General features: G+C 42.0%; 1 protein-coding gene across 1 annotated transcript in view; it reads right to left on the reverse strand.

Annotated features, from left to right (window-relative positions):
* The window catches only part of grin3ba (glutamate receptor, ionotropic, N-methyl-D-aspartate 3Ba), a 112256-nt gene that overhangs the window by 45851 nt on the left and 42016 nt on the right, over positions 1-24389 (reverse strand). The window contains exon 2 of the mRNA XM_084742786.1: positions 6839-7545. Within this exon, the coding sequence (XP_084598912.1) occupies positions 6839-7545 (707 nt within the window). The remainder of the gene's footprint in view (positions 1-6838; positions 7546-24389) is intronic.

Here is a 24389-nt window from a genome sequence, read left to right on the forward strand (position 1 = left end):
AGAACCCTTCCATATTCCAAGGGATTTTTCTAACCCACGCAGGGGTTTTTAATAAAGAACTCTTTTATATTTCAAGGATTTTATGTAGAACCCATCCAGGGGATTCTACTGCAAACCTTTATATTCCAATGGTTTCATTTAGACCCAATCAAAGGTGTTCTACAAAGAATCCTTTTATATTTCAAGGGACTTATCTAGCTCTCCCAGGGGATTCTACAAAGAGCTCTTTGATATTCCAAGGACTTTATCTAGAACCCACCCAGGGTGTTCTACTGGGAAACTTTTCATGTTCCATGGGTTTCATCAAGAACTCACCAAGGGGGTTCCACCGAGAACCCATTTATATTCCAAGGGATTTGTCTAACCCACCCAGGTGGGTCTAAAAAGAACTCTTTTATATTCCAAGGGTATTTATCTAGAACCCATGCAGGGGATTCTACCAAAAACCCTTTTAAGTCATGGTAAAAAGAAGCCCTGGCAAGAAAGTTCTTCAAGCATTTCAATAATCCTTGAAGAATTCTTTGTTTCAAAAATGGTTCTTTGGATGAAAATGGGTTCGTAATGGAATCAAGAACGCTTGACAAAACGTTTCTTCAGAGAAGGGTTCTTTAGAAGCAAATAATTCTGGGTAGAACCTCAGTCCTTAGATGCCCTTATTTTGAAGAGTGCAGAGAAGTGCAAAACCCCCTTTTTGGCAATTTCTGTCACTTTTGGATCTGTGCCTGGAGATAAAAATGTGAGATAGGAGTGTGAGATTATACAGAGATAAAAGTAGGGTTTGTGAAAATTACGGCACACTTTCAAGTGGCATCACCTGGCTTTTAGTTATGGGTTTGTTGTGGGTTGTTGCATCAGGCCAGAGGCTGCATTTAAAGAATGACTGTGGACGTCAAAGCCGGTTGATAAGTCAGCCGGCGGTGTCAGAGAGGGATGGCTTCCTCTCACTAACACCTGGCCCCCGGTTTACGCGCTCAGAGAGTAAATGTCAGCCGAGTGGCCGGTAAATGATGACTCTATAAGAGAGTCCCAGGCATGTGTCTCACTCCCTTATCACTCCATCTCCTTTAGTTTGGAGGAAAGTTTACTCCCTCTGCCTTTGCCTGCCTGGGACGATACGAGGTTTGCTTGTTTCAGTGGTTTTAATCTCTTCGGAGGGAGATGGAATCAGCGTGGCAGCTGTGTCGAGTGAGATGGCACTGACTGGCAGATCTCACTCTGATAACAAACCCTCTATCAATTTCCCCTCTTCTTTTTTTTCTCCTCCCTTAAATCCTTTCCCATACGTCTTCCCTTTCTTTGACTTTATTTCTTTTTTTCCTTTAGCCATTTCCTACTTCCCCTCTCTTTCATCTGTCTGAGTACTTTCTCCTTTCTCTCTAATGTATTTTTGGGAATAAGGACCCAGGGATTTTTTTTTTTATTCTGGACATTCGGAAGAACTACATCAAAAGTGGCTAGTTTGTCATATCTTTACTCTGCTCCACTGCTTTGAATCAGAAAAGAGTAATATTGTGCAGTTTTTGCCCTCGTCCTCCGTCCTACCTTGCTCTGTTGCTTATATCTCCAGACATCCTCCCTCCCTCCCTGACTTCCTCGCTCTGTCCCGTGGGCATTGAGCTGTTAATTGCCTTTTCCATGTGGATGTCTCTCACTTCCCGCAGCTTTGTTAGGGCTCTCCAGAGCAGTGGCATGTCTGGCTGTGGCAGGGGAGGGATAAGAATCAGGGAGTACACTGGAGGGCATGAAGTCTACCTGGGCCGGTTTGAATAGTGTGATAGAACAACCTCTTTTATCAGTTGCTCCCAGGCCAGGAACAAAGGTCACTGACACTGTATTGTCGAGGACTCTATTATAAATACCCCATTCTGATCATCTAGACTTTGTCCTAATTGGTCCTTCGCTGGAAAGATTGTGACTTTCCCTTGTCCTGATGAAATTTTGGTTACATAACTTTGTTGTTCAAAGCGTAAGACTAACGCTGCATTCTAGTTGGAAGTGATTCAAAGAAACAAACATCACATTTTCTCAAAGAGGATGTCCAAACCTGCTTCATGCATCGGCGAACAGGCTAAGTGACATGTCGTTTGTTTGAAAAACCGCTCGCCTTGGTCCTATTTTTGCAAAGTTTCGCACACTTGATTCACCTCCAGCATATTTTCTTTGATCAAAATCGACACTGACAACCCCTGACGTTTCTGTTCCAGGGAGGATGAGAGACTTTATGAGGTTGAAAAGTAGCACATCTTATATGATCCTCAGCACCCTTTTTTATAGAGTGATACTTTAAAAAGTAGAGTTTTGTAAGGAAAACGGGGAGCTGCTGGGAGTTACGAGTAAGTGAGCTGTCCTCTCATTATATAGAAACTGATTTAGGAAAATTAAGTTAGTTATGTATAAATAAATTTAACATTTAAGAGGGAGAAATCACAACCGGTGCTGCTGCATCATTGCTTGGTGTGTGGACAATTTTTCACCCTCCACCTGCTTGAATTCCATCGGTTCTTGTATGTTAGGAAGCGGTGTAAGAGTTTACAACAACAGTCACACCTCTTTAACTCTAATTACCAAAGTTGGCAAACCAGCTAAGAGTTGACAAGGTGTTTCATTGTATTTGTTTCAATTGCTCTGGCAAATACGTCTAACCTTCCTCCCATTCAAAAACTTCCAGCCATCCTGGATCTGTTTGAGACCAATCACTGTTTACTAATACAGGGAGGGTTTGATTTGACAACTGTACAGTGAATTGTGGCCTTACTGGCTGTTGAGACATTCTCCTGAACAACTACAATGGCTGCTGCTGATGTGAAACTGTTGAATCTACTATTGTGTCAGTATTGAACAAATAGGATGGTATATTTTCTTTAAAAGAAGAATTAACAACTGCACTTAGACTTTTAAAAACTTTAATACCCTCTGAGAGACGATTTGTGGTACAGCAGAGCACTTAAAGATGTTTGGCATACTTCCGACAGTACTTGGTTTAAGTTTAATTTAGTAATTACTTTACGTCATGTGTTTTGTTTCTCTGATTAGTTATAGGTCCATCCAATTGACCCTTCCCAAATCCAGCCTTGGCCAACTCTTTCCTGTACTTAGATAATAAGCTAGGCTTATTGATGTTGAACAGAAACACATTTTTTAAAGATGGTTAAAAGATGTTGCTGGCAGACTTGTAATGCTTTTAGCCTAGTCACACCTTAAGTTGGCTAAAACACCGGCTAAATAGCTAGCTACATTACATCAAACAATATCTAACGAGTTGGCAAGTGTTTTTCTCTGTAGCAAAACACTAGCTAAACAACTAGCCAATCATTAGCTAGCTAGTTACATTTGATAGCCAATAATAGCAACATTCTAGCGAACTATTTAGCTAATTGAAATTAACTGTTAGCTAGTTGGTTAGCTAGGAGGAGTCAATTACATCCAGATGCATTTTGGACTGTGCCAGGAATGATGCCCCTTCACTGAGATGTTCCACACCGATTAGCATGAGCCAATTTGCCAACTGGACTGGCGATCCCAGGTTCTGTAACAGTACTACTCCAGGAAAAGTGAGTCAGTTACCAAACAGTAGGCTTCATCGTATGAGGACCAAAAATGTTTGTCCAAAATTTTAAATCAATAGTTGTCAAAATCAGGCTGGAACAAAGTGGTGGACCGACGAACAGAAAGACTTTATTCACCATGCCAGCCTGCTAGCATTGTTAAAAACGAGCAACATTAAACCTAATAAACTTGTTTAATCATGAATGTTCGATAATACTGCTTTGTAACAAAACTCCCACTCCACTTGTTTTAGCCTCTGGCCCTCCACGCCAAATTGTTCTGGCATCCCAAGGCTCAACTAAACTGCAGAAGGAGGGAACACTGTGAGAATCCAGCTTGTGATTATGTGGGTGGTGTTGATGATCACTCTCAGCTGGCAGGCACCCTGTGTGTTCAATATTTGCTGTGGGCCCAGCTCAAACCACAAATCCTTCTCTCACCAGTACCACATGACCACAGAAGTTGGATACATGCTGTTTTATCCGTTGCACCGATGAAAAATATTCATGTCAACTGGCAGAGCAGAGAAACGTAACTCTGGATTGAGTTTATGGCACGATGCTTCACTGCATCACTCAGTATCATCCACGTATGGCTTAAGAGGGGTTGTAACGTATGTGAGGTTTTTTTTTAGCCGCGTATAAACACGAGGATTTATTTTTTTTCTGCTTTAAGGGAAACGTTTACGGTTTCATGTGCGTTTCAGTATGCTGTTTTTTTCTGCGTGTGTGCATGTGTTATCTCAAGCCGCACCTTGACGGAGCCCGTGAGAGCTGTCAGAGACTCCTTTAAAAGCTGCAGGGATTGAAACGCCGGCAACAGCGAAGAGAAACAGACAAAACTCTCTGGTGTCAGTCTGAGAATCTGTATGCCATAAAGACCTCCTCCCAACCCCAGTATGACAGAGCTATTCAGGAGGAGCTGCCCCTGTGGTGCAGAGGACAGACAAGGGCAGCAACCGGAGCGTACAGTACAACAAGTGGAGCCAACAACTCCTCACAAAAATGCCAAAGTGCCACTCAGAAAGCTAACGAGCTGGGGTGACAAGCAGAATTTAATTGCAATTTGTCAGTGTCTTCCATATATCAACTGGTGATTTAAATGAGTACACTTTTAGGACCTTGGCTAAGAATTTCTAAGCGACCAGAGTCATTAAAACTTGCTGGCCTTCTGGCTTCAGGGGTTATTTGAGGTTCAGTCCGAGACTATTACTAATCCTATGTCGCCTGGAGCAACATATTTAATTTCTGGAAGAGGTATAACTTTCTCTGTCATCTGCTCTGCTGAAGTTTTCTTGAACAAATCTTTCCCGGCTGCAGGGTAATGCTCTGGAACTGACCTCTTGACCTTTGGCTAAGTGCCACAGAATTTATTCAGTTTCCATTTGTTGACTGGCTGGTTCACCTAACTTACACAAACACATTTAAAAAACCATGTTCTACCAAAGAAAAAGTCCACACTAAAAGTGTTGATAATAAGGTCTGCGGGTTATCCAGGGGTAACAGGGACACTACTCAAAAGAGATGTCACTGAGTTTCTTTAATGAAAATGTAAATGGTGGTAGAAGTCTCAAAGGCAGATATCTCAAGCTAGCTCAGTGATAGCAAGGTGGGCTAACTAACTTTCACTTTCTACCAACACCTGCTAGAAGTGTTAACGTGGTGCAAAAAGTGACTTTTCACAACCATGTCTTATGTTTAGCAGTAAGAAAATAATATAACATAATATTATTACATATATTATGTCGAGTTATCAATGGCACTGGATTCATTTAAGAAGTGGGAGGGCCAATAAGTGTGTGAGGCTATAGCTAATTGCAGCTGGTGTCAAGAAATATAACAGCCACCATACTAAAGTTTAAACGTATCAATCAGGGGTGGCCTGGTAGCTCATTTTGTAGAGCGCATGCCCCGTATACAGAGGCTAAGAGGTCCTCAGCATGTCTAAAGCTGTCCTCTCTTCACAGACTACTCAGTCCAGCACAGGCATGATGGGAAATGGGGGCTGTTGTTACAAAACCTGTATAATAAACTTTATCAGAGAGGCAGAGAGCAGCACACTCTGCTCTGCTGAGCAAAATCTAGATTTATTCAGCGCCTTCTTATTGGGTATAAACCTTGAGTTAACACATGTAAACGTATTGTCAAAAAAATAGACTTGAACCATAAATAAAATGCTTCAGGTCCTTGGAGCCTTTGTGGGGATATCAGTATGAAATGACCCTCTTCCGCTTTATAATGCCCAGACCTACATCTGTGGTTATTTTGTGGAAGTAATGCAAAAGTAGTGTCACACATTTCTCTACACAGACATTAATATTGTAAAGTAACTAACTACTTTCAAATTAAAGTAAAGTAAGAGGTAAAGTAACTTGACCAACACTGCTGCTGAGTCATTGGTCATCAGGCTCCTGTTCGCTCAGTGTTGTTCATCCTGCATTATACAAAGGACAGGGGTCGAACTAATGTCAGCCGTACCTTTAATCAGTTCAGAAGGAATTATGTCAATAACCAGCCTGTCAAAACTTTCACAGCAAGCAGGAAGACTTGTAACCTCAGCAGTTTGTACGTTACTCCATGCCATGATACACACAGTATGACATACAATGTCATGTCATAATATAGTTAGCTGTTGTTTAGCAATTTGTGATTTTTGCACTCTTAACTTAATTTTACTAATGCACAGGGCTGGGTACCGAAATTTGATACTTTTATGGCACCGACCAAATTGCTTCAATATTATTGAGTATCGATTATTGAATTTTGATACCTTAGGAGCAAATCTCAAGGTTGTGACTTGTTTTTTATGCTCTAAGACTTTTTTATGCTTTGACTAAAAAACACATAAAATGAAGAATGCATAAAAAGGAGCTGGAAAATGAAACTAAAGATTCATAGTGTAATGTAACTTTCATTTCGTTTAACTGATTTTATATGACTGATATTGAAAAAAGTATTGTTCACAGACTGGTATTGCTACCAGTGCTGGTATTGAAAATTTTTGAACAATGCCCAACCTGACTAACGGGGCATTGTGACGTCAGAAAAATACAGTTCAGTACTTCTTTATGCTAATTATAAGTTTGATTACATAAGTATGTATATAACACTAAGGATATATCTATATATTGATTATTTTTTTCAAAACTGAATTTTAATTTCACTGTAAAACGAAATTATCCTCATAGCTTGATACTGCTAGAAGTAAATGAGAACATATTTTTTTTGTCATCTTAGTGAATCGACCCTTTAAGTTAGTGTGTGTGTGTGTGTGTGTGTGTGTGTGCATATACCTGGCCAGATACTGTCCTGAGGAGGGCAGCTCATGTCTGTTTGGTTTGTCGTAACAATTCACCATGTTCTGAATCAGAGCCAAGTCCGGCCTCACCATGGTCGCCGCAGTGACCGCACGGCCGATCAGCTGCAAAGCATCCCGGATGTAGAAGCTGATTGGCTTTCGGCCGACCTCCCCGTAGGCCAGCAGTCCAAGGGGACCTCCCAGCGTGTGGAGCGAGTCTGGAGACAAGGGATATCCCATAATCCACTGCAGTGCTGGAAGCGATGGAGCGAGGCGCTGAGCGGCCCGCAGGACGGAGGAGACACACTCGGGGTCAGAGCCCAGGAGGAGAACAGAGGAGATGGGAGAGGAGGAGCGCAGAAAACGAGTGGAGAGGATCTTGAAAGCCTCTTCTTCCCTCTGATCCTCCCTCCTCTCCTCGCTGGCCTCCCCTCTCCTCTTCTCTTCCCCGCCTCCAGAGATCCGGGTCAGGTTGATGATGTCCCACAAATGCCAGGTAGAACCACTGTGAGTCTGCAGGTGAGACAGCAGCCCGTCACCTCCTTCCTCCCAGCCGGGGCAGATCACAGCTGCTCCTCCCCAGCTGCCTTCACCTCGGCTCCCCCTGTCCCTGTCTCCTTCTTTCCCCTGCAGGACTGCCAGCAGCAGGCTGCCCAGGGTCGACGGAGGCACGCGGGCCGACATCTGCAGGTGGAACCGGTTCTATTAGACATGACAGGAAGGAGAGGATGGAAAAAGCGCGTGCAAAGACAGACAAAAAGAAGTCACAAAATTAGGGGGTAAACACAAAAGTGAGATGACAGAGGAGCGAACAAAAAAGGAGAGACGAAAGGGAGGAGAGAAGAGAGAAAACACGATCAAAACAGAGATAAATAGATATAGCCAAACCCCAACACCTCAGGGCTGAATAACACACAATCACATTAAACGCAGCTTTTATGAGCGCCAGAGTGCTGCAAAACAATCCCTGTTGCTGCAGTAATTCACCACAACACTGATCAGAAACAATCAGTCACATTTGTTCATTATCTCTCACTCTGGATGAGAAGAGTCGCGCTGATACAAACAAGGAGTCAATGATTCGCATCTAATCTGCAACATCACAGTTGGCTTGGCAAGACAACAGTAGCATCCACAGTTCATCCAGAAGCCCGCATTTCCAAACCCCTCTGAAAACACTGGCTTGTTTCATACTGTTCCAAAATGGATAACACTGTTGTCCTTGAATGCAGCTCACAGATGGACCTTCCCCCTCCTTCCTTTGGGGCTTCTATCCATTTTTCATCCCATCAATGCTCCAGGCAAGGTTGAGGGGAGGGGGGGTGGACTGCTTTTGTATAGGGAGCTCAAAGTTTAGCTTAACATGACTTAAGATGTGCACCGCCTCATTGAACGGAGGTGATAGGTATGCATTACACATTACGCTTGTAAACACCCTCTGGCACTAATACAGCCACATTTTCTGCATCTTTATAACATATACAATTGTGCACGCACACACACACACACAAACACACACCAAAGATGTGCACATACAGCAGATGTGCGAAGTAACTAAGTACAAATACTACTAGATTCAGGTATCTTTTATCTGCTTCAGTCGTTATTTTTAGATCTTTTACCTTAATACCTTAGTGCCTACGTTTTAAGACAAATATCTCTTGTTCCTACTCCTAACATTTTCTAAACAGGCTCGTTACTTTAGTTTTGATCCATCTGAGGAAAATTATTAACTATTTTTTGCATCATTTTGCGCCGCCTTCAGAACATCAAGAGTGAATTCAATCTAAATGGATGGAAAAGTAACACGGAAAAAAGATTCTTTGGTGCATCCATCAGTGGATATCAAACACAACAGATGTAACAATATGTAAATACAAAAATGATGTAACAAAACAAAAATGCCACAAAAGACACAACAAGACAAAAAAGACATAAAAGGATAAAAACAACATAAAAGAGAGGTTTAGAGAAAAAAAGACGTAACATGACAAACAATACATAACAAAACAAAAATGACTTAAAAGACGTAACAAGACAAAAAAGACGCAACAAGACAAAAACGACGTGAAAGATGTAACAAGACAAAAACAACAAAAAAGACACGATTAAAGAAGAAAAACTAACAAGACAAAAACAATGTAATGAGACAGAAAAGATGTATGGCATATGTAAACAGACATAAAAAGACAAATGAGACATAAGAGACAAAAACAACATAACAGGACAAAAACAAATCGTATAAAATGAAAAGACATAACAAGAACAAAACAAAACACATAAGACAAAAAAAACAAAAACAATGTAAGAAGAGGTACATTTCCAGGGTGTTTTTCACTTCCACTTCTGTAAAAGTAGAGGTACTCATTCATCTAATTCTGACTCAAGTGTGTGTACTTATTTTGAATAAGGAATTTATGCGCTTTTGTCACCTCTGACATACAGTACTTCATTAAATCTGGACATATACTGTGAATCAATGCAGGTGCATACAATGTGCACACATTCACATACATATTTGTCTGAAGATGAGATATCTACACCTGAACTGCAACCCACACACTTTAATTCAAATGGAAATATCCCACGCGGGAGTACAAGGTAAACAGAGCAGCCCTCTGCTCAAAGTCCTTGAGTCTCAAAAGAGGGAAAGAAAAAAAAAAAGAATATTTGACTGAAGACTGCAAAGACATGGATGAATTAATGTGGAGTATGTATTTATCCTCCTGGGAAAGGCTACGAGTGTGTGTGCGTGTGTGAGGGTGAAGTGAAAATAGTCCTCTTCTTTTGAACTCAATGGGGGGCCAGAAAGATGGCGGTGGCGGGAAGGAGGGGGTTGATGGCGAGATGGCGGCGGGTGGCACTGAGGAAAAGGGAAAGGGAAAGGCGGCGCCTACTACAGGTGTGAGCATTATTCAGCACATTGCCGGCAGCAATGAAACAAACATCATGCGTATTTCGTCAAAAGGCACTCAAAAAGTGACGATAGAGGATCAAAACAGAGCCCGAAGGCAGCTGCAGGAATTAGTATGTAAATCTATATCTGCTCTCGTTCTAAGTTGCTCAGGGTGAGATCCATCTATGCCATCTATCCTTTAAATATTTATGTATGGCTAAATGTTAATGTATGTGTATGTTATCGAGTAAAGCACGCAGAGAATGGCAAAACCAAGCAGCTGATGAGTGTGCATTGTGCAGAAAAAGCCGCAAGTTATGGCTCCTAGTGATTCAGCTTGTTAGAAAACCAGAAGACGAATCTCTAAATATATCATTGTCAAATTAATTGTAATAATGATCATCTGCAGTTCATCCCACAGCTGTCTCAGCTGTTGGTGGACCAGCGTTTTTTAAAATTATTATTTTTCTTGGCTTTGCAATTATGGCTGACTTCTAATTTGCTTGACTTTTAGAGAGATTCTCTTACACTTTCATTTACATTTGAGGCGTTTAGCCGGCTCTCTTATCCAGAGTGACTCACAATGAGCACAACAGTAGAATTACTTCAAGAGTGAGGACGTGAGAATAATAATAAGAGCTAACCGGAGCATCATAGAAGTTGTATTTGTACTTGCTGCTGTTGGGAGAGAAAGCAAATGAGAGTGGATGGAGGAGGGAGGCAGATGTGGGAGCTGGGATGTGATAAGGTGATATGAGCCTTTTTGTGAATACGTGAGTTCCAGCCCATAAGATGGAGAAGCACTGTGCTGTTTCGAGAGACAGAGGATGTATTCAAAAAAAATTCTGAGGGCAATCACATGTGACAAGCACCAAAGTGGACCCAATGAAACTTTAAAAAAGCACATCACCAGAGTTATTGCCTATTACTACTTTAGTCGCCTCTTTGAATTTCAGTGTTTTGGCACAATTAATTCTAGTGATATATTAGAGCAATAACTCCCAACAGAGCATTTTCTGCTGTGTAGGTAGGTAATAGGCACAAGTGTGATGTATGGTACTTTATAAAAAAAAGTTTTGTTCCAAGTAATGTGCATTAATAATAACACAAAACAGCATCAAGTAAGAAATATCACTAAAAGATTTGAGGTAAACACAAACATAAAGCTTTATGTATTGGAAATACAACAGAATACGTTAGAGATGGGTTGGCTGTGTTTAGTGTTTGGCTCATATTAAGTGTGTCGTACACTGTGTGAAGAGCGGACTTTGTTGGACTGAGAGAGAGCCTACACCAGGGGTCACGTTAATCAGTGACAATATTTTTTTTAACAATGATGGTAACTAAATCTATCAAAAAAGATTCACAGTGTGGGCATCATCGTTGACCTTTACTCGTCTCACTATCTGACAGCATGATGAAGAGCTACAGACTCAAGCGCACTACTGGTCACAGAAGAAACGCATACTGTGCGATCTCCTCCCAGTGAAGCGAGTACTTGCAGGATTGGGAAATCCCCCTTTTGCAGAGTCAGTCACATTTACATTTTTGTCTGTTTAGGGCAGTGGTCAGTGTCTCTGTCCATCTTTTGTCTCCATGCATGTAGTGCCGACAGCTAGCTGCACAGTAACTTAGCTAACAGCACTATAGTTGGAAGCAGTTTACGGTTAACTAATTAAGCTTAACGTGAAACTATCTGTCCATCAGGAGACTTTATGAATGACCTCAGTACTGTTTTCCCTGTCAGTCTCAGAGTGGTGGACTTGGGGTGGTGCTGGACTAGGCCAAGCAAACTTGCTCTTGCAAAGTTGCAGTGAAAGATAAAATGATTGCTGCTAACCTTCCAGAGAAATAAAATTCTGTGTAAAAAACTGCAATACAGTGTTTAGGCATCTAATAAGTTTTATACAAACTGGACTTTCTGGAACTTGTTTTGGCATCTTACCAGTACCTTCACTAACACATCATGCAGGGCTGTTTTTGGTGTGAACCTCTGCTCAAGTCGACTTTCTCCAGATTGTTTCATGATGGATGAATCAAAAACAACTGAACTTGAATAGGACATCTTTCAGTGAGTGCTGTTTGGGCTCAGTGGGCCACTTCCTGAGCTGGCCACTGACGCCAGCTCTTAAACCCCAAACAGCCTACTGCCAGCCAGCCCTTTTTCTTTCCATTAATCGCGTCTCTTTCCTTTAATACACGCTGCGTGTTCTTCATGGACACTAATAAAGAGACGTTTGCCGTTCACTCTCAAGACAGGCAGAAACAATCTGCAAACAATGACAAAATCCTACATGTAGCATCTTGAAGTATTTCAGTGCATTTCGGGGGAACAAAGAAATCCGTGCCAGTCATCACTCGAGCTTAATCCAGCATGTCTTAAAAACAAGCTGGAAGCATCAGCGTTCATCCCTGTGACATGCCAGATATAATGCACTGTATGCGTGTGTGCAATGTGTGCGTATATGTCTCCGTACTTGCGTGGACGCTTACGACAGATCCTCAAGTCTGTTGGGGCTCTCAGCATGGGCTTCTGTTTGTTTTTGACATCCTCTGCTTTTGCCTCTGGGCCAACTTTGTTGTTGCATTTATCAGACATTTGAATTTAAAATGTCATTTTTAAAGCAGACCTTAGGGAACCTGAGTGGAGTTTTCGAGCTCTTGAGGAACGCTGGCAGTATCTTTTTTTTATGATGTCACAGTCTAGACAAGATAAAAGGTGGCTGTGCTGTCTGGCACCAGAAAGTTTTCAGACTATTACCACACAGATGCGTGGCTATGTGTGCAGTGTGCAAGGGCCTGCTAGACATAGACTGGCTCGATCCTGTGAGCCATTGTGCTGTCAGACTGCTCAGGTCAATCCAGACTCAGGTTGATGTTTTTCTGAAGTACACGGGTCTTTTTTCAGGCTTGGTTAGGAATGAAATGGATGTTTTCTCTAAGCAGCTACACATTTCAAACCTGCAAGGACCTCGAGGGTACACACTTGTGTGTGTATTTTTGTGCGTATGCTCTTATCTTTTTTTCTCTTCTCAGGTAAAAGCACAATCCACAAGCGCCAGGTTATAAAGACTCTGAACTAAGGATGCATGATAAGCACAGCTAAGAGGAATGTCAGCATTATTCCAGCATAAAATATAAAATCCATACCCCTTCTCACACATCTGCAAATTACAAGCCTTGAACTGAACCTCTGCCTCTACAAAACAAATCCAGAGTGCTGTTTGATGAGTTGGCCTGGAGATTTTCAGGTTTTGAAATATACTGCATGTGCACAAATTCATGCAACTAAACCCCCCACACAGTGACAGCAGATAGGCACACATGCAGCAGGCACAAAGAATGAAGCACACACACGGGCACAGGTGTAAGAACACACAGGTATCGATGCTAAAAATGGTGAAGAACCCAAATATCAACGCCAAAAATCATAGAAGAACCCAGATAAGACACAGACATCAGCATTCAAAATCAAAAGGACCCAGATATCAAACCTAAAAAATGGTTAAGCACCCAGATATTAATGATAAAAATCATCAAGAACCCTGACGTTAATGCTGAAAATCTTAAAACAACCCAGATATTATTGCTAAAGATAGTAAAGAACATAGATATTGATGTTCAAAATCAAAAAGACGAAGATGTCAAAGCCACAGATGGTTAAGAAACCCAGGTATCAATGCTAAAAAATCATCAAGAACCCAGAAAAACTAAAGATGCAAGATAAGTACAGCCAAAAAGAGTGTCAGCATTATTCATGTATGAAATATAAAAGCTGTACCCCTTCTCGAACATCTGAAAATGAAGAGCCTTGAACTGAACCTCTGCCTCTACCAAACAAATTCAGAGCGCTGTTTGATAGGTTGACCTGAAGATTTTCAAGTTTTGAAACACACTGAATGCGCACACCGCATAGGCAGGTACAAACAAACAAGAGGACACACAGAGGCACCAGTGCAAGAATACACATATACACTTCATACAAACAGACATCAAGGCTTAAAATGGTTAAGAACCCAGATATCAACACTAAAAATGGTCAAGAACGCAGATTTTCATGTAAAAAATTGTAAAGAATCCTAATATCAATGCTGACGATCTTCAAGAACCCAGATATCAATGCTAAAAATCATCGAGAATGCAGATGTCACTGCTAAAAATGGTTCAAAACTCAGATATCAATGCTGAAAATTGTCAAGAACCCACATGTCAGCACTAAAAATAGTTAAAAACCCAGTTATCAATGCTAAAAATAGTAAAGAACACAGATAAGGATGCAAGCTAACAGGAATGCCAGCATTATTCCAGTATAAAATATAAAATCCATACTTTTTCTCACATCTCTGCAAATTACAAGCCTGGAACTGAACTTCTGCCTCCACCAAAACAAATTCAGAGTACTGTTTGATGAGATTTTCAGGTTTGGAAACACATGTGCACAAATACATGCAGCGAAAGCCCCATACACTGACAGCAGAGAGGCACACATGCAGCAGGCACAAACAAACAAGCACACACTCACATGGGCACCAGCGCAAGAACACACAGACACAGTACAAACACACCGTGGTGTGAATACTCGAGCATAAACCCAGAGGGATCTTTGGGCAATGTGGAGTAAGCAAACCGACAGGAGTGCGTTGAATCAGAACAGGAGGGAGCAGCTCCCAGTTATAAGCTCATTCCTTATTTAGGCCCCTATAAGAAAAGGAGCAACACTTGGAAAGTGTGCAACCGAACGCACAATGCCAAAAAACGAAAAAAAAAAAAGGAGCACAGAAGAAACAGCAGCACCTGCAGTTTCAGAGCTTATTAGATGCAAGTTGGAGCGAAAAGCAAGGAGGTGGGACTTGGGAGCGTGTGTGTTTGTGTGTGTGTGTGCTGAAGGGTTTTGGTGGTTGAGAAAGGCTAAAGAGGCCTAAGACCTAAGCTGAAGCTCTGAAAAAAAAAGGTATCTCCTCCACAGCTTCAGGCCAGGGATCTCTTTAACTCGCTGCAGCTTGACTTATTGCAAAAGCTCACTGTAGGCCCGCTCGGGCTTAACATTGCACTCATGAATTGTTTGCATTGAGCAAAACGCTTGTGGAAAAAGCGAGTTGTTCTCGCTGTTAACATCCAACGGCGTGGACCTCTGCCTGAGCCTCTGAATGGCTGCTTAGCTTCCTATTCAGTCCAGAAACAAAGCTCGTGGTCAGGGCAGCACTCCAAACAACAACACTTCACTGAGCACATTCATATTTTACCAGCGCTGTCACCAGGTGAGTTGGCTGTATGGAGGGGAGGATGGAAGATTGGAGGAGAGACGGACCGAGGGAGATCGGTGTGTGGATGTGAATATATGTCTGAGATGAAAGACGGAAAAGAAATTGATAGGTGGTTTAATATCCGTATTTGTGAAAGGAGGTAAAAGGCGACGGTTTGCATTTGAATGCGTGCGTGTGTAGCGGAAAAGAGCGTGAGAGACAGGGACGGTGGTGTGCATGTGTCTCGAAGAAGACAGAGGAAGATTTACTCAGCAGGGGGGCGAGTCTTTTATTTCCAACACCTGAGATGAAAACTGAGCGTCTCGTAACCTGAATGTCAGACAAAAATGTCACAGCAGATGTGGGCTCACACACACACAGAAAATAATCTAAATCCAACCTGAGCAATTTGATTTAACCTGCGGTGCAGAACCGTTTTCCTGTCAAAGGAGCAAAACAGGAGCAACAAGCATCATTGAATCGCTCTACGTGAGCTCAAACTGAAAAACCATCATTCAGGAATTTAGTGGAATCAACAAATCCTTTCACATAAATATACAAGTTTTATTTATTCAAGTTAATTCAACTTAAAATTTTTAGCATTTATTTTGGTGTCATTACACTGTAATAACATGCCACGACACCTGACAACTGTCATTTGTTTAATTATGTCATTTTTAATGCAAAGTTGACATTGTTTGAGATGTCTCTGTCATGACAACTTGATAGCGATTATGACAAAAACGTCTTTCTTATGACAACTTGACATTAATCAAGCCAATAATGTCTTTGTTATGACAACTTGTCATTAAACAAGGCTAAAATGTCTTTGTTATGACAGCTTCACATGAACCAAGACAATATAATCTGTCAGTGTCTTTGTCATGACAGCTTGACATTACCAAACTTAAAGAAAGTGTTTAGCTTTTGTTTTAACATGACATTACACTCTTATGTGTGGTTGGTTTTGGCACCGGCTGTCATGAGATCATAAATGTGTCATGACAGTCAAGGAAAATCCTTGACCTCCGGCAAAGTTGTACCTTTTGGACTTGTCATAAAGATGTCATTTAGTTTTATGACACTGTCAAACGCTTTTGTAATAGTGTCATGAATATTTTCCTTGACCTCAAGTTAAATGGCACATTTTGGACCTGTCTTAAGGATGTTATTAAATGTTATAAGGCCAGTTTGATGACAGAGTACAGTACCAAGGTGACTTAGCTGACAGAGATGGCTGATGAACAGATTGGATTAGACTGGTTAGCTACTTTACTTGTTGCTAAAGTAGGTGTCTACCGTTATGTGTACAGCAGCTGGCTTGATTCTTGATTCTCTGTCAAACTGGCCACCGTTTGTCTCGGAGGCAGTGTTCGGTCCCGGTCTGGCCCGGATATTCAGCCAGCTAGATGCTGATGATGCTAACCTGGCAGGGGAAAGTGCTGATCAGTACTCCCCATGTCAGAGTCCTGCAGGGGTCCAGTTCATAGACATATTAGTGTTTGCAAAGATGGTGCCCACTGAGTCCAGTGAGAGTTGCTCGCCTCGCACCAAAGCCAAAAAAGTTTTCTGACTTCTGGGTTAACTTCCTGGTTGTACAACCCACTGAATATGCTAAGTTGTGTTTCCCCCCCTTACCTTTGCTTGTGAGATCTTGCTCCGCCTATAGACTTTACATTCTGATGATATCACAACTTTTTAAAATAGCTTTTTTCAGCTTGAGGAGAGTTGCACAAACAGAGAAACACCATGGCATGAAGATCGAAAGCGGAGATCCAGAACTGACCCGTTTACCCACAATTACCTCTCAGTCAAATCCGGAGCAGTGAATATAAACCCTACCACCCGACCCGTGATTAAACACAAATAAACAATCACTCACTCGTGTCGATGAGCAAAGCTTGTGGCTGTCAAGAGCTAACTTTTTGAAACTTTTCACAAGTAAGCAGTTTCACCACCAATTTTCATTCATTTCTCAGCAGAGATGAGAAGCAAGATCATTCATTCCTTAGTTATTTCCATCATCAGCTCCAAAAAAAATACTATGTATGACAGGTGTCATAACATGGTTATGACAGTGTACACCTCTTGAAATAAAGGTCTCACCATTTAACCTGTGGTGCTGAACCGATTTCCTGTCAAAAGAGTTAAACAGGAGCAACTAGCTTCATTGCACCGCTTGCGTGAGCTCATACATATTGAATAAAGAAAAAGTTGAACATGAGTAATTTTTTCTGACTTTCTCTCACAGTCCAAATAAACAGCCATGATTGAATACGGCCAGTCAAAGCTGTTTGCATAGTTAATGATGCAACGTTGAGCAGCGCTCTTTAGGTGACCAGACGGTGGCTAACCAAGCTGTTTACCGTGCTGTTGTGTAATTGTATGCAAATAGCATTGTTTAATTTTCTCCTAATTTCCTTACGTCTCCCGGCGCTAAGTGTAATACGGGTGACTTTAATCTTACTCAGCCATGCTGCCGGCGACTGCTTGGTGAGGGAAAGAGGCTGGCGCTGTTAGACACATATGCACACACACACACACACACACACCCAAACACACCGAACTGCTAGAAACACACAGGCAGGGGCAGCAAATTACACTGATGCGCTTACACATGCGTGAAAGTACGCCACACTCACACATGCACGCAAAATCACAACTGTGAAGCAATCAGCCACTTAACGCAGCAAATGACTATGGTTATCTAAGCATAACAGCCTGTTGGCTTGGAGAAACGGAGTGATAAGCAGTAAGATACACACTATTAGGCACCACCACAGGACTGACCACAGATTGAAAGAGGGGCTAAATCTTGTTTCACAGTTAACAGTTGATGGAGATGGAGCCGCGTCTCTCTGATTGTCACTGCTAAATTACATATGCAAATACCTTGACTCTATCCAAGTCCACCCACCATCTCCCATACTGTGATTGAGCGGAAGAGTGTGCAGGAGACTGTAGCCAATGGGGGAGCGCGATAAAACAGCAGGCGAAAAGTGTAAAGCACACTTCGAATTATGTTTGATTATAGGGAAATGGCTGCCCGTCGCTCAGGCTCCTCATAGCTGCAACAATTTGGTGACTGCTGGAGGTATGAGTGTGTTGAGTCCATTAAACATAAGGACCTTGTTAGTTTCCTTGGTGGTGTGGTGGGTCGAGAGAGGGGGGGGTTATACAGTAACATCATAAAAACACCATTGTAGTCCTGAGTGATTGTGGGAAAAGCCATAAAAGTCTTGACGGGCCATGTCTCCTCTTTTCCTGCAGGCTCAGAGTTTATGAGGATCATTTTGAATGGGGGAGAAAGCTGAGGGAAAGTGGGATTCGGCCATTTTGCACATCTGCGTCAAACCAACCGTGGCGAGATGGATGTGTTTGTGCAGTTGTGAGTAAAAAGGTGTATATACAAAGTGAAGGTGGACAATCTCTAGCTACATGTTTCTGCAGTGGGTGTGGTTTATTACAGAAGTCATGTTAAATCTTGCAATTATTTATATATTCAATATATATTTTAATTCATTATTTTTATTAACTCTTATCATACTGGCATATAATTTTTATTAAATGCCACCTACACAGGGTTTCCCTCTAGCTCAGTTGGTAGAGCGTGTGCCCCATTTACTGAGGTTATTAGTCCTCTGCAGCTGCTGCCACTTCGACTCCTGTCTGTGGCCCTTTTGCTGCGTGTCATCCCCTCTCTCTACCCCCTTTCTTGTCATCTCTTCAGCCGTCCCTAAATGCCACCCACACCTCGATGCAAGCATAAAAGTTACGACATCTAAAAATCGATATTTATTCATCATTCTGATTTTGATGCCTGCAACATGTTCCAAAAAATACAGCAGAAGAAGAGGGGTGGGGTAGAAAAAATGTTTCCATCACATTATTTGTGCTTTCCTGAATAACATATTGAGATTCGGGTGCATCCCTAATACAAAGTATTTGCCTGTCCATGAGTGTGAGAGTCTCTGTGTGTATACGCATGTGTAATTGTGAATGTCTGTGATTTACAAATCGTTTAATGGAATATTGTTCTCAGCACGGCTCCAAATTAATTTGAGTGATCAAGACACAGAGCACACCAGCATTTTCTCCCCTCAAGCATTACAAGAACTGAGAACTGCCAGTCCTGTACACACACACACACACACACACACACACACACACACACACATGTACCCAGACAGACTGATCACACTCTCAAACCATCCAAGTGCTTTGGGCTTTTGTACATTACCCATGAAGAAGTTTTCTGCTCCATTCTTTCTAGTCACACAGTTCAATCAAATGGCAATCCAGCGGGAGTTGATAAAATGCAAGTGCATATCAAAGTATGCAAATGTTTCCCTGCTAGTCTGTAGTATTGAGTAAATGAAGTAATCCAGTGCAGAGTGTTCACTTTCATTATCAGTTGACTTCTGATTTAATGAGCCTCCTCGGGGCCTGCGAATGTCCTGATGTCATCAATAATAATCAGATAGAGGAAACAGCAGGGGGACTGAATGTGCTGTTCTGGACTGGTTAGTCAGGTCTCCAGTCAGCCAATGTTAGTGCTGAGTGCACTGCTAGCATTGGTGAAGGCTGTCATCTCAGCACGCTGCATCGGCGCCTCTTTTGTCAGGAGCTCCTTTGATCCCCTCAGTTGCAGAGATACAAGCCCACAGCAGAAATATGCTGAATGGATTCATGTATCATCCTCCCCCCTACAAACAGCCTCTGGCCCCCTCACTATTTATGATCATAATAGCTGCCGTTATTTATTAAAGAGAGCGATTGTTGTCCTTGCTCTATAGACAATGTTGTTTTCTCCGCCGGAGAGAATAATATTTGTCCTTTCGGTGCGGCCCTGTGTGTGATATGAGGCGGTGTACTGAATGTGATGGTGATTGATTCCTGTGTTGAACAGCGCAGAGAGGTACAGAGGAAGGCTAATCTGAGTTATGATTGCCACTGTAATCGCATTTTCTCCCCTGACTCATCCATCCGCTCCACGGTAGCGCATACACGCCGTATTCTGATTACGCCGCACATCTGTCAATAACGAACCCTGCACGATGGAGCGCAGACGTGCGCCCGTTCTTCTTGATCACTTTCCGCCAGTTTCCCATCACCACGATTTTCTAGATCATAACTCTCCCTCCCTTCCTCCACAGCCCAGTTTTATCTTCCGCTCTCGCTGACTCGCTAACCTGCTGGAGGTGGCGTCAAGCATTTGCGGTAATCATGCCATCATGTTGGGGGTAAAATAAGCTGTTCTGGGTGTTCCGGGGCCTGGCGCGGAGGCTGTCAGGGTGGAAAATAGCCTCTCACTGGGTTGTAATTCGACCAGCAGGCAGCTGCACCAATGAGACGGCGACATTATTTAGTTACCGGGAGAATGATACCAACAGTCTCCCAAGTACAGATGCAGAGTGGTGTGATGTCATTAACAGTCAGCCCACGGGGAGTGTAGCCGCAAACAGCAACAACTTCAGGGGGGACACATTTATTCACAACACCCCAGCGGTGAAACCACGCCATGCCAGTAATGAGGTGTCTAGAGCTTTGGGCACCGGGTGCGTGTCTGAATACGTGTGATATTTCTTTGTCTTTGGGTGTGTGTTTGGTTTTATGTGCGCAGATGTGTGACCGAACAAGCTCCTAATGGAAAAGATCCCTTTGCTGCAATCGCGTTGAATACTCAACCTCCGACCAGACTTCCCAGGAGTGAAATAATACACCTAGAGAGATGGAAGTCATTTAGGGGCAGTGTGTTTGTGCGACAGTGTGTGCTGAGTCAAGAATGTGTGTGTGTGTGTGTGTGTGTGTTCCAGGATGGATGGGCTTGCGGTGAGTAAATGACCTGCCTTGATTCAGCCTATCAGCTGAGCTCTCCACCCAGACTCTCCGATATCCCCTTTCATCCATCTCTATAAGAGAGAGATGACGGAGAGATGGAGAGGCAGCGGCAGAGAGACGGAGGAGATGAATATGCACAGAACAGAGTCAACGATTTCAAGTGCAAGAGCGAAGCATAAAGGGGCTAATTAGAGAAGAGGGAAAAATTTGGGAGCGAGTGCGGCAGAGACAGAAGAAGTGAACAAAAGGACTATTAGACTCCAATCTGGATCTGGGGTAATATGTATGACAAACGGCACCCTGTTCATGCCAGAAGTGCCTCTCTAATGCGACTGTGAGTTGCGGTCGATCGAGGGGCCGTTTCGGGTGAGCTGATTTGGGGCACAGATGATCATGTTTTTCGGAGCTACGTGATCAAATATGCAGTGCCGAACCTGCGGAAGCAGTCACTGCAGAAATGAGCAGAATATGTAGAAATGAGTTTTCAAAAGAACAGACCCTCTGAAAACAATGGTCTCACTTTATTCTGCAGTACAATATCAAGAAGCAGTTACTTTGCACTACTTTGTATTAATACTCCTTGTAATACTTTATATTAAATTAGACAAAAACTTGAAACTTTATTAATCAGTAAACACACACATCTACAGCCTAATTTGACACCATACATGTAACGGTACACTAATAAGACATAACAAGCCATACTCTTTTTTTTTTTTATCAAATTAGACAAAAACTAGAGATATGTTATTAGACAGAATTAGACATTTTATTATACTATTATTAGACCAATATTAGACTTTATTAGAGGGTAACTGAGGACACATTACAACAGAACTGCACTGTAAACTAAAATGCATTGTTTCTTCCTGTCAAATCATTATTGGACTTGATTAGAGGGTAACATTTCATTTTAATTTCCAGTAAAGTTCTGTTGTAATGTGTCCAATAAGGGTCTAACAGACTTTAGTTTACAGTACAGCATCGTTGTCATGTGTTCCAATTTACCCTCTGAGAAAGTCTAATAAAAGGTCTAATGTTGCATATTATTTTTAGTTTTCTAATTTGATATAAACCATCACTCGTTATGTCTTATTATTGTACTGTAAAGAGCAACCAACATGATCTAGGCATCAACATGAGGCACATTTTAGATTAGTATCATTATAAACATGAGCCACTTGAAAAGTAAATTGTTTTGCTCGATGAATATACAGTATATCGTTCTACAGGAAATGAAATCCATCAGAAAATGTCCTTGTTGTGTGCCGTTGCCGTACCAACTCAATCCGCAGTCCCCATTACCCCACCCAGCCTCAGGGGAATCGCTTTGAGATTTCTGATTTGTTCTCGGCATCAACTTTGGTTTTCGGTAAAAAGCTCGAGAAAATGGCTCGGAGAAAGTAATTTCAAAGGACATGAGCTCTGTATTAGAAAACTGGGGACAAGGACACAGATATAGATGCAGATAGAAACAGACGCAACAGTATTGCTGCATTGAAACCTCTGCTACGACGAGCACTGCGGGAGGAAAATTTATGGGAAACTTCCAGTCGGTGACAACTTGTTTTGTCCTTTTGGCCACTTATGATTAAGAGTGCCTCGACTGATCAGTCACAGACTGTTATTGGCCGATATTCATTCTAAATAGTGGCATTGGTGGGCTGTGTAAAGGCCCATCAGATGAGCCGATCAGATGATGAAACAGCAGGGTTTGTAGTTAGCTCTCACCAAGCATCAAGTAAAAATAGATTTTCCATTTGGTGAATAAATCTCAGAAGTCTGTCCACCACACTGGCAGGTAAATGTTCGCACCAAAATAGTCATGTCATGAAAGAACTACGCTTAGAGTCTCTACTGTGTTTGGATGTTATTTATTCTGTCGTCAGCTGTCTGTGTTAGAGCTTGACACACAAGGTCATGATGTTGCAGTGCACCTCATAAACTCTGAAATTTACACTGCTTAGTATGGAAAAGCACATGGGTACTGATATGACTTCATGCTGCATTCAAGTGCACCTCATAAACTCAGAAATCTACACTGAAATGGCTATGAAAGATGTTTAAAATGGAAGTTTCTTTTCTTCTTTTTTGCTTTGTTGAAATACAAAGGCCCACATCTGTCATTACTTTCTTTTTCTTTCACTACAGAATGTTTAAATAACTAGATGCCTAAATCATAACAACATTCATTTCCACAAAGGAAGGTTTTGAAAATTCTATTAAAAAACTCGTCCATATTCTTGTGCAACAGGTCACTCTGTGATCATTTTCAAGTTGTTTTTTTACTCAGGGTTATGGAGTAAGAGAAAATAAGTAACTGAATTTAGTATTTGAAACACAAAATATGTGCACCAAGCATGCCACACAAGAGGAGACACACAGCCGGGAACGCGGCGTGGAATTATGAGGAACATTTTACCGATACACATGGTCAAGAAGGTCACGACATTACAAGGCAGTGCAAGTTCTGCCGTCAACCGAACTGCTTTCAGCATCAGAAGACTCCGCGTGTAATTAGGAGAAGCACCTTGAGGTAACTTTAAGTTCTATTTTGTCATGCCAGTGTCCTCTGTCATGCTAATGAGGGTCTAAGGTCTAAGGACAGAAGGTGTCATCCGCCAAACAGACAGTGAAGTCCACTTGAGGCAAACTGTGATTTGTGATTTTGAGTTATGTATGCGGTAGATTTTGACTCGACCTGCTTGTTAGTTTGGCTAATTAGCTCAAATGAATTGCTGATATGTATCGCTAATTAGCAATACATATCAGCAATGTCACAAATCACAAACCACAAATATGATTTAGTCAACACACGAGTCACATTATATTCTCTGAACGTGTCTGGCATGCATGAGCTGCGTAAGATGTGACCCGGTGAGAACAGTAAAGGGGTCTCACTCCCAAAAACCAAGAAATTGCATCCAGAGTGACCCAGACAGATGGGCTCAGTGAAGTGCTCCGAAAGTAATCCAAAGTACAAGTATTTAGAAACGATACTTTACTTGAGTAATCTATTGCAGTGGTTCTCAACCCTCAAAATAATCAGGTTGGTGTTCTTGACCATCCAGCCCTGTTGTCCCGGAGACTGTGTTCGGAGTGCTTTTCCTTTATGTTGAATGTCCTTTAGGGGCTGACATCGCCAGGAACTGTTTCCCAGCTCTCATTCTGTGCTGCTTGCCACAATAAATTATTTTATTTTACACTCAACACCCATCTAGCGACCCTCAGAAATGATCTTGCAACCTCCTTGTGGGTCTCGACCCCCAGGCTGAAAACCACTTACATTACAAATTATATTTCAGGACACATATTCAATAATCTGTGGTGTGAAATATTTAAAAAGTCACTCTTTCATCAATGTTTATACATACACTGATATACAGTGTTCTTAATAATACTTCTTAATATGTTTTAGGGCTTTTTTTAATGTCTTTATTTGAATTAGAGTGGCCGAAGAGTAGACAGGAAAGAGGTAGAAAGAGGATGACTTGCAGCAAAGGGCCACAGGCTGGATTGAACAGGCAGACAGCCTCAGTACATGGGGCAATATCTCTACCAACTGA

Source organism: Lutjanus erythropterus, chromosome 18, assembly GCF_056507025.1.
Source record: "Lutjanus erythropterus isolate fLutEry1 chromosome 18, fLutEry1.hap2, whole genome shotgun sequence".
Lineage (NCBI taxonomy): Eukaryota > Metazoa > Chordata > Actinopteri > Lutjaniformes > Lutjanidae > Lutjanus > Lutjanus erythropterus.